At 56.4% G+C, this 11,150-nt stretch overlaps 1 protein-coding gene across 4 annotated transcripts in view; it reads right to left on the minus strand.

Moving 5' to 3' along the window:
* ELN (elastin) overlaps nucleotides 1-9,861 on the minus strand; it is a 32,618-nt gene extending 22,757 nt beyond the window's left edge. For 2 of the 4 annotated variants that reach the window (XM_061208692.1, XM_061208689.1), the window contains exons 1-4: nucleotides 9,466-9,860; nucleotides 3,418-3,468; nucleotides 2,403-2,432; nucleotides 1,512-1,544 (exon numbers count right to left, since the gene is read on the minus strand). In XM_061208692.1, coding sequence (XP_061064675.1) covers nucleotides 1,512-1,544; nucleotides 2,403-2,432; nucleotides 3,418-3,468; nucleotides 9,466-9,547 — 196 coding nt within the window. In that variant the 5' untranslated portion in view covers nucleotides 9,548-9,860. Of the gene's footprint in view, nucleotides 1-1,511; nucleotides 1,545-2,402; nucleotides 2,433-3,417; nucleotides 3,469-9,465 lie in introns of all 4 variants that reach the window. The other 2 variants (XM_061208691.1, XM_061208690.1) reach the window with 2 other exon arrangements.
* Between the last annotated feature and the right edge of the window lie 1,289 nt (nucleotides 9,862-11,150).

Raw genomic sequence — 11,150 nt, forward strand, 5'->3', positions numbered from 1 at the left:
AGGGAGGTCATGGAGTCCAGCCCCTTTTCATCAGCAGATGCTCTGACTCTCCTCTTGGTCTATGCCTTCACCCCGAGCCAGAAGTTCTTTTGGAAGTCTAAACTAAATCTTTCATTAATAAAAGCTTCACTTTATCAACTGCAGCTGAATGCAGTTTTCGCAGTCTTCTCTTCGGTGTTTCATCACAACCTGCCATGTGTCCCCTGCTGCCAATGGGATCAATCAATCCCCGTTCTAGCTCTGCAGTCACGACTGCTACCATTTGGGTCTTCGCAGCTAAGCACGATCCTAATTCCACACCTTTGTTTATCTAGCCTTTCCCTGTTCTCTCTCTACCGTCAAAGACTCTGTTAAGATCACTCACCCCTCCGAGAAGATAGGAAACAGGTTCAGGTGGGATAAGCAGTGAATCCCGAGGGCTCCAGCCTTGCAGACCCCAACAGACCCCAGCAAACCCCTTGCCCAGGCCTCCTGCCCTCCTGCATCTCTCTCGCCTGGCCCCAGCCCTGTAGTTTCATAACCCAGATGGGCTTGCAGGGAAGGGGAAGCTGGGTCTTGTAGATTCACTTGCACTTGAATCATCGAACATGTGGATTTCATAAGAGCTGTTGGACATGCAAACTGTCCTGCAGTCCCAGGCTTCAGAGCCAGGGAGACACGGATCAGGGTGGGGGGTGCCAGGGCTGCATGTGAAGCATCTCATGCTGTTAGGGCCATAAATCCGGACAGAGACGCCCCTTCCTCCACCTGCTCCTTACCCACCAGGGCCTCCTGGAGGAGGAACCCGCCCTCCCTCTTTCCTGGGGGTGTGTTCTCTGGAGCTGATGGTGGACCCTAGTGGCAGATCCAAGCCCCATGGGCAAGGCCGGGATAGATCTGGCCACATCTTCATACTGGAAGACTCCTTGGTCTGGACACAGCTGGAAGGGGCCTGGGAAGGAAGCTCATCTGGGGCCAGGGTCAGGGTGCAGCCTAGGGTTAGGTTCAGGGCTTGGTCTGGGGTCAAGATTCAGCCTGGGGTCAGGATAAGGGCTCAGATTGTCATTAAGTTCAGGGATATCTAGGATCTTGGCCTGGAGTAAGAGAGGGCTTGGTTTGTGGTCAGGGACCATTCAGGCAGAGTATGGGGCCCACCATCTGTGTCTGAGCCCACAGGCTTGGTGGCCACTGGAACATCAATTCCTACCTTTGACTCCAGCACCAGGGCTGTTTCTGGGACCCTGTGCACAGGGGACAGTCAGGGCAGCTGGGCACATAGGCACTGGCAGGGTAGGTGCCAGACACCCCTCACACATGGAGGACAGCAAGCTGCCCCCAGCCTCCTGACCCTGGATGCCCTGGAGCTTGGCCCTAGCCAGGTCATAGGTGGGGTTGACTAGGGGGCAGAGGGGCTGTTGCCGCCCACCACTTCCCTCCCTCCTCCGTCCATAGGCTGGGTTCACAGCTCTGCGGACCCTTCCCTCCCCTGCCCCGCCGGCACTCACTCAGTGCTCTGAGGCCACGGGTCTTACCTGGCTTGAGTGGTTTGCCTCCAGGGCCCAGTGCTGCAGAGGGAAGAGATGGTGGTAAATGGGGAGTCCCAGCCCACCTGACCTACCACGATCCCCCAGGGCACTGCGGGGTCTCACTGTGGGGTGAGGAATGGTCCTCCCCTCTGCACAGGGAGCTGCTGGGAGCCCAGTGTCCACATGCCTGGGTGGGAAGCCCAGCTCTGGCCCTGATTTGGGGTTACCCTCTCTCACACTGTTTCCCAGCCTCTGAAGGGGATGATGCTTCCCGCACAGTTGGCTTTGCAGGGATATTACTGAGGATCAAAAGAAATATGAAAGAGGGACTTCCCTGGTGGCGCAGCAGTTAAGAATCTGCCTGCCAGTGCAGGGGACACAGGTTAGAGCCCTGGTCCGGGAAGATCCCACATGCTGCAGAGCAACTAAGCCCGTGCGCCACAACTACTGAGCCTGCTCTCTAGAGCCCGCGAGCCACAACTACTGAGTCCGTGTGCCTAGAGTCCATGCTCCACAACAAAAGAAGCCACTGCAATGAGAAGCCCACGCACCACAATGCAGAGTAGCCCCCGCCTGCAGCAACTAGAGAAAAGCCCCCGCACACAGCAACGAAGACCCAACACAGCCAAAAATAAATAAATTAATTAATTTGAAAAAAAAAAGAAAGAAATATGAAAGAAGGCAGGGCCCCCAGGGAAAGAGGCCAGGGGGAGGGGCTTAGGGGGCTCGTGAGTTCTAGTTCTTAGACAAATCCCTCCCCACTGGATGCTCGGTCTGTGAAATGAGGGGTCCCTTAATGTCTGGGCCTTCTGAGGTTCTGAGGTCTGAGCACGTATGTGGACTAGAGTGAGACCCAGACCCCGTCGCTGAGGAACCAAGTTTGGTGTCTGAGCTCACCTCCTACTCCCAGGCCTCCGAGACCAGCCCCTGTGTTGAGGGGAGAGAGAGAGAGAAAGAGAGAGAGAGAGAGAAAGAGAGAGAGAGAGAGAGGACCATCAGGGCCCCTGCCAGGAAGCCATCCATCGACCCTGGTCAAATCCACTGCTGCCTAGCCATGTGACCTCGGGCAAGCCTTGACCTCTGTGAGCCTCCGTTTCCTCATCCGTCTCATCGGGGAAACAGCTGTGTGCCCGTGTGTACCTGGGAGTGTGCTGGTAGCTGCCCTCACTTCCACGTTGGTTCTGAACACTCAGACACTTTGTAAGTATTGAAAATATTAGTTTTGATGTTTCAATCTACTTTAAAACATTATGCTTTTTTCTAAATTAAAAGAAAAATTGTAAAGCAATTATACTCCAATAAAGATGTTAAAAAAAAAGAAAATACGCACCCACCCCCCCCTCCCATGCCATTGAGTTAATATTCTGCCCATTTTCTTTTTTTGGAGGGGGGCCCAATCTCCATCTGCACCTAGTCCTTGCTTTTATATTGTTTTTACTTGAAAATCACTTTACCATGTTACCCGACAGATAGCATGTTCATAATTTTTAGTAGCTGCATCATATAAGTTTACTTAATCACACCCTCCAGTCAGGTGGGTTTCTTGTTTGCATTTTTGCAAGGAACATTCCTATGAACCTTGGGGCAGATGGTTCTTTTTCTCTTCTTTTCAATTATTTCCTTTGAATGGGTTTCCAAGAGTGAGGTGAATGGTTCGAAGACTAAACAGCAGGGATCGGTGAGGCGGCCACTTTCCGACAGTCTCACAAGCATTGCGTTTCATCTTTCAGAAAATTTATGCTCTTAATAGTTGTAAAATAGCATCATATAACTGCCTTTTAAAATAGGAGTAACTTATGGGTCCTCTGGGGTAGGTGTGCCAATGTTCTTCCCTTCTGCAGCGTCACGCATCTCTTGCAAATGTAATCACCATCTGTCTTTCCTGGGAGTGTGACAATTTCATGTACATTACCTGGGTAGAAGACGCCTCCAGGCACTCCACCAGGAACAGCCCCTGGGACCCCTGGAATGAAGTAGGTAGAGTCCCCCATTAGCCAGAATGAATAAAAGCACGCTAACGATAAAGATAATGATGATAATAATACTGCGTGTCTCCAAAGCAATTTAGGTTGACTAAGCAAATAATGTTTACAAAGCATTTTCTCATTCATGCTCCTCAAAATGGCCTGGTGAGGTTGGAAGGGCAGGGATTATTACCTTCATGTTAACAGATGTGAAGTCAGGCTCAGAGAGGTTAAGGGATGTGCGGGGGGTCCCACAGGTGGAAAGAGATGGAGCCTGGATTCAAAGCCAGGCCACTCCTCTGAGCATAACGGTTTGCACTGGGTTACCTGGAGAGAGCCTGGCATGGGGCTGGGTCTGAGCACCTTTTGCTGGGCAGCCAAGCCTCTCCAGCCCTGAGCGGCACGGGCGGGGGCCAGAGTTGTGTGAGGGCAGGCCAGACTGTGACAGTGAGCGGTAAGGAACTGTGGCTGCTGCCGACAGAAGTGCAGCCATTCCCACGCTGAGAGGACCGCGTGAGGTTCGCGTCCTCAGCCACCGGGCAGCAGTGGTTGGGTGGTGCTCTGGCTGTCTGACACAGAGCTGCCTAAGGAGGCGCCGAGGCCCAGAGGAGGACACCATGAATGAGCAAAGTGAATAGTTTCCTAAGGAAAAGCTAATTCACTGGCCAGTCCAGGGGCTGTCTGCCCAGCCCAGATCACGAGTTCAGTCCCCACGGACCAGAGAAGCTCTCACCGGGGAATACTGTGATGCAGGCGCCCCAGACCCAGCCTGCACGTAGTCATGGCAACAGACAATCCTGGTGCAGACCAGGCCCCGACTCCACCGCCACAGAACGGCCCCAGCCTTGACAAGCCGCCTTGCCGTTGCCCCAGCCCGGGCCCCAGCACCACCCTGCTGAATGGGGCGCGGACTGGGTTGGGGGACAGTGTCGGGCAGCTCCGCAGTATGCCCAGCAGACATCTGGCCTGCTGGCCCCAGGGCCTTGTCAGCCTAAGCCACGGCCCAGCAGGGTGGAGGATGCCAAGCTGTCATGGCCACCCCGTGCCAAAGCCCCGGCGCCACCCCCCTACCTCCCCCGCCCAGGCACTGCAATCCAGGCCTGGAGTGTCTAAGCAGTCTGCTCAGAGCCTCGGGGGCTCAGGGCAGTGGCCCCAGGAGGCTGGGCCTGCTGGGAATGAGCGCCTGGGTCCTGTCATCGGCTGCCAAGTGCACACATGGTCCGCCCCAGGCCTTTGATGCCTTCTCTGGCTCCAGCCTCCGGCTCCGAGCTCTGAGCTCTGTCTCTTATGTGCCTTTCCCTGTTGTGCTCCAGGCCTTTCTCTGCCTCGGCCTCTCTCCCTCTTCCCCTTCCTCCCTCTCTAACCCTCTGCTCCAGGGCAGACAGCAGGAACGACATGGTGGGTGGAGGGAGCAAGGGGCTCAGGATAGACCCATCTAGCCTCTAATCTTAGCTGTGCCACTTCTTACCATCTGTGTGAACTCAGGCAAGTCACTTAACCTCTCTGAACCTCAGTTTCCTTTGTAGCAACGTGGGGCTGATAACTGCTGCCTTGCCAGGTTGTTGCGAGTTGTCAAAGAGTTCAAGAGACCTGTCCTACCCTGGGCCTGGCACTTGGTATCGCTTAAAAAAAAAGGTGACACTTTGTTTCTACTTCACTGCACAGTACATGGCCTGAGGCCAGGTATACAGTAGGTGTTCAATAAAGGATGGGTGAGTTAGGTGGAGGGGAGGCTAGGAGGTTGCCTGTGGGTCTGGTCTGACCTGTTCCATCCCCAACCAGCCTAAGGGTCTCCCCACCTTGGGGTCTCCCCACCTCGGGCTGGCCTGGCTGAAGCCCCACTTCCTCTCCTGGGGTTCTGTTCCCCGACCAGGGGCCAGGCTCCTCCTGGGCCTGCCAGCTCCTTCTCTGCTTCTTCTGTCCCCAGCTCTTTCTTCTCCCTACTCTCCACCCCCATGATTCAGATCTCAACAGTGTTTGCCAGACTCCGTGCCTGAACCATGACGGCCTGGGGAGCCAGAGGTTTTGATCCCCATTTTGCACTGAGGAAATAGGGAAGGCTTAGTGGGTGTAAAGGATCCCCGCCCGGCCTCTCTTCAAGTGCAGGAGAGGTGAGAATAGAATAAGACAGTAGTTGATCAAAGGCCTTCGAAGGGCAGCAGCCTCCTCTCCTGCCCCATCATGGGAAGGGGCATCCTCCTTCCCACCTCCCCTCCTTGGCCTGAGCAGTTCCTCCTGCCAGGAATGCCCTCTCCTCTATCCAAGTCCTACCCTTCCACCAAGACTGGGCTCAGCTTCTCCCCCCTGCCGTGTCTGAGCCTGTGGTTCTCACTGCTCATCTGGCCCAAAGCAGTTGGCCTGGAGCATACTTGTCTTGTTTTATGTGGGTTTGGCTTGTTTCACCGGCTAGCCCAGGGTGGAACTTGTCTCTTGCATCTTAGAATCGTGATCCTAGACTCTCAGGGATCATGACTGTCTCCTGGCCTGGGCTGAAATTCCTTCTGCAAACATCCTACTGTGTTCCTGCTTGCACGCCTCCAGTGACAGGCAAATTCCCACCTCCCGATGCTGTCCGCTCTACCTGCAGAGAGATCTTCCTCTTACTGAGATAGAATCTGCCCCTCTGTCTCGCTAGTTCTGCCTCCCAGAGCCCCAAAGACTGAGGCCCACCTCTCATCCACAGAAGCTCCTCGAACATTTACCTTTTTTCAAGGTCTAACTCAAATGTCACTTCTTCCGTGAAGCCTTTCTGGATTTCCTGGGACTCCTCTAGGCCACCCCCTCTCCCAGTCTTGTCAGCTTCCTCCATTACTGCATCTCTGTTTACACACGGGCTGCCTCCCCACTGGACAAAACGTGGCATGAGTAGCAAGAGGGAAAATTAAACCTCATAAACGTGCACGAATTACAAGGGTGGATCAGTCCAAGATAGCAAATTCTGAATAAGAGAATATACAGTTTTTAAAATTTGCATTCCCACAGTCCTCTTACTTGATGCTTTTTTTTTTTTTTTTTTTTTTTTTTTTGCAATGTTACATTGCTGGAGCCTCCCACCGGCCCTAGGCAGTAAGTAGGGCAGGGATGTTTCTCCCCATTTTACAGCCAGGGAAACCAAGAGTCAGAGAAATGAAGTGCCTGGCCCAGGAACCACATCTGACCCCAATCACACGCAGGGCATTCTGCGTTCCAGATTCTTTGATCTAGGTTCAAAGATCTGGGAGATGTCTGTTTGGGAGCGAGCAGCAGGCCAGCAGGCCTTGGCAGGGGGCTTTGCCAGTTCCAAGTCCAGGGGGCCGGCCTGGGGTGCAGATAAGACCACGCGAAGCTGTTTGTCGTTTGCATGGAGAAAGGCCGCCAAGGGTTTTTCGAAAACAATCCTCCAGTGACTGACTCTGTCCCCTCCCTCCCTCCCCCGGACATGTCTGTCCTCCTGCCTTGGCCCCAGCAGACTTGGAGCAGGATCAACCCCTAATCCCAAGGTCCCAGGTCCTGGAGGCTCCTCAGAGTCACCTGGGCAGCTTTTTACAAGACCTACAGGTCTGGGTCCCTCCCCAGACCACCAAATAAAGCAAGAATTCTTGGGTGAGACCCCACATCAGAATTGTTTCAAGTTCCCGGGTAACTCCAATTATGCAGCCAGGGCTGAAAATCCCTGTTGCAAACCGTCTTCAGTTCCGAAATAAGAAAACAAACAAACAAACAAACAAGAAAACACCCAAAACCAAAATGATAAAATTTCTGGGGGTTTGGGGCAGTTGGTCCCAATTATAACTGATTTAATTTCTCTCTCTCTTTTTAAATGGTGTGGGAGTTTGGGGCAGCTGATCTTCAAAGCTACTTTTGACCCATCTTAAATGGGTCTAAACAACTTTTACCATCACAGAGTCTTCCCAGGATGCCCCTTTCTTGTCTCCCCTGGCAACACGGTTCTTTGGAACTGGGGAACGCATGAGGGTAATCTCTTCTTGGGGTGGGGGGATGCTGGGTTCGCTCAGGACAGTCAGGCAGGTGTGTGCGTGTGTGCGCACATGCGTTTGGGTGGGGACCCCTCCCACGTCCCATCTCTCTAGACTTCCTTTGGGAGGCTCTGGGCACAAACCCCAGAAGACCTCATCAATTCACACACCCCTTATTTGGACCCAGCTACTCTACCACCTGGGACGGAGCTGAGATTTATGTTTGCAAAGAAAGAACAGGACCAGCAGAGCATTTAGCCCAGTCATCGAGGATGCATTCTTCTTAGGGCAGGCCCACCCCAGAGTACTTGGCCCCCAGCCTGCCCCTCCCCAAATGTTGCTCAGAACCTGGATCTTTGGCCACCTCATCTTTGGCCCAGGGCAGAGAGCTGGCTGGTACTAATCCCCCTGGGGCTGCCTTAGCCTGTCTGAGCCTCAATCTCCCCATTTGAAAAGCGTAGATAAAAATCCTCTACTCCCAGGGTTCCTGTGGGGACTAACCATCATGCTCTAGGTGGGAGCTCTCTCTGGGAAGGCAGATGTTCGGGGGCCAAACTCCGGGGAGGAGGATCAGGCAGGACCAGAGCTGCTACTCTCGGGCATGGGGGTGGCTGCTCCTCTGGGACTGTCTCGCTGCCGCCCCTGGGCCCCACCTGAGGGTGCACACCATCCCTTGGCCTCGTCCAGACCCAGGAGTTGACCTCTGCAGGAAGTCCCTGCTCCCAGCGGTCCTGCCCAGCTGGTCAATCTCACGGAAAGAGCTGTTGCTCCAGCCCTCCAGCCGGTGCACCTCCCCACGCTGGCCGCCACCAAAGGGCCGGTTCTCATGGCGAGGAAGACTCTCCCGGAAACCAGACCCCACCCAGGCTACCCGACCAAAGGCTCGTGGGGCTGCCTGCGCCTCTCTTTTCCCGTGGCCAGGAGCACTGTCAGGGACCCCTGGTAGGCCACTCCCAGGGTCCCCCAAGGTGCTAGCAGCCCCCAGGGGGGGGCGCCCTCGGGACCCAAGGCAGGGAACATGCCAGGTGGTCCAGGAGTGCCCCGAAGTCCACTCAAGCCCCTGCCACTCACCACTCTCCCTCCGCCAGGAGACGGATACCTTCCCCAGCTTCCTTGTCCTCGCTTGTGTTCCATACCACACATACACACACACACTCACATGCACAGTGACAAACCACACCCAGTGACACACCTGGACACCAGATCTCCCACGTATACATGCCTGTTGGGTGGCAGACTTTTACACATGCTAACAGGCACTTTCACGTACCTACAACACCCCTCCTCACACACACACACACACACACCCCTGTCCAAGGATGAACCTGTGAGCATTCATCCCCTCGCAGAAAACTCCTCCTCTATTTGGTGACATGTCTGGGCATATACACAACATGCACACCTGTGCAATAGCATGTAACACACTCACACACACACACACTCACACACGTACACACATGCTCCCAGCCCTCCTCACCAGGGACAGACCACAGCGGCAGCTTTCCAACTCGCAACCCTATAATCAACTTAACCCTGACTTTGCTCCGAGCGGGTCCTGACTTCCCAGGGGACGAGGAACCTGTGGAGGTCAGAGAGCTCACTGCCGCTGAGCTGGCCCCCAGCCCAGATCCCCTGCCCCCAGGGCACACGTGCACACCCGGCAGGTCCACAGGTGTGCAAACTGCCGGTGCCCACAGACCTGGCGGGACCTCATCGGCCCTTCCCCAGCATGCTGGCGACCCCCATACCGGGAGATCCCCCAGGACAGAGCAGGGCCCATCAGCCCTCTTGGGGCAGCAGAAGCCGGTGTTGGTTTGGGACCACCCTGAGTCGTGGGGCGATCGTGGGACAGGTTTCTGCTCAGCACGGCTGGCTCCTGGGAGGGGCAGTTCCAAGGATCCAGTGGCTGAGGGCCTCCTGCCTGGGACCCCCTGGAGGATGCTGGGGGTGAAGAGCGTCCTCTCGGCCGTCCGTCGGTCCAGCCACCTGAGCGGGAGGCCCGAGGGCTGCGGGCACATCAGGGAACAGGGTGAGGCCTACCTCCGGGCTGCGAGGGGTGGAAGATGCACAGCAGGAGCAGGAGGGCTCCGGGCCGCAGGGCTGCCGCTGTCAGACCCGCCATCTCGGGGAGAAATGCCCCAGCCCGCTCTCTGCGCCTCGTTTTATCCCCAAAGCGTAATTGCTGCCTTGTTGGGCTGCGAGGGAAAGAGGGAGGGAGAGAGGGCGGGCGGGAGGGCGGGAGAAGGGGGAGGCCTCGGGGAGGGGGCCGCGGGGAGGGGGCAATTACGAAAGGCCGGCTCACAAGCCTCCCAGGCTGGGTCTGACTGGACTGGACTGTGGGCTTTTTTTCTTAAAACACACGCGCGTGCACACACACACACACACACACGCACACACACACACACACAGTTTCCCCCATCTCTCTCCTGCTTTCCCTCTGTGGCTGTTCTTTCACTGCTGGCCCCGTTCCCCGCCAGAAAGTGCGAGGGGGGCCCCTGCCAGGACAGCCCTCGGGAGAGGAAGCAGGAGGGAGGGCCCTGCAGGCCGGCCAAAGATCCGGCCCCAGCCAAGGCCTGAGTGGCCAGGCCCCCGCCCCTGCGGCTGGGCCCCGGGCCCAGTGTGGGGAGACAGGCCAGCTGTCCCGTGCCTCTGCCCTCACCCCAGCCTTCCAGACTCCCTCAGAACTCCCAGACCTGGCAAGAGACAACCCTGCCCAAAGCTGGGGACGGGGGTGTTGGTGGATCTGGGGTCCAGGGCCCAGGCCAGTATCCATAGAGGTCGAGGGCCTGTGGGCAGAATGGCTGGGAAGGCGAGATCATGTTGGCGCTGCCCCCGTGGGGCACCTGGGGAAAGCAAGGGGGACCCTGAGCCACTGCAGGGCTCCATTCTTTGTGGGCTAAGGTCACAGCCTCCTGCCTGAAGCTGTGGAGGGTGTGATGGGTCAGTCTGGGATCCATGTCTGCGGAGGCCAAGGGGCTGCGGGCAGAATAGCCTGGGAGTTAAGACTCTGTTGGTGTCATTCCCCGGGATATCTGGGGACATGTGGGAGACTCTGACACATCACAGGGGTTCCATCTGTCATGGATCCAGGTGCAGCCCCATGCAGGCCTGTGGAGGCCACAGTGTGTGGTGAAGGTCAGGCTGGATCCCCAGGTGCCCTGCAGAGAACCAGGGGGCTGGGGAGCCCATCCAGACTGATAGGTGGCCCAGCCCCCCTTTATCACTTGGCCCCCACCTGTCCCAATGCTGAGCATCCCTAGAACCCAGACCAGACTCAGGAGCCCCCAGACTGCCGGTTCTCTCCCTGCCCCAGAGGAACACCCCGGGCTGACATTCCTTTGGTGGCCAGGAGGGGGCGGCCCTGAGCTAAAACAGCAAGGACCAGCATTTCCAGAAGGACTCGGGCTGTTCCCGCCTGACTGTGCGGCATGGGGACCCTGGGGATTTTGGGGATGGGGTGGGGTGGGAAACAAGGGGGTCACGCCGCCTCACCCAAGTGGGGAAGAAATTTGGGAGCCAGAGGATAGGAGAGGGAAACTGGTACCTGCCCTCATCACAGCCTGTGAGGTGGAAAAGTCGAGGCCACGAGTTCTGAGAGCTTTTCCCTACACCCAGATGGAGAATGAGAGGAGGACACAGCCACAAGTCAGAGGAAAGGGGTTAAAGGACCCCTCCTCCAGCCAGGAGCACTGAGGCAGTCTGCAGGGCCTGCAGGGGCAGCCAGG

This window comes from Eubalaena glacialis, chromosome 13 (assembly GCF_028564815.1).
Source record: "Eubalaena glacialis isolate mEubGla1 chromosome 13, mEubGla1.1.hap2.+ XY, whole genome shotgun sequence".
NCBI classification, from domain to species: domain Eukaryota; kingdom Metazoa; phylum Chordata; class Mammalia; order Artiodactyla; family Balaenidae; genus Eubalaena; species Eubalaena glacialis.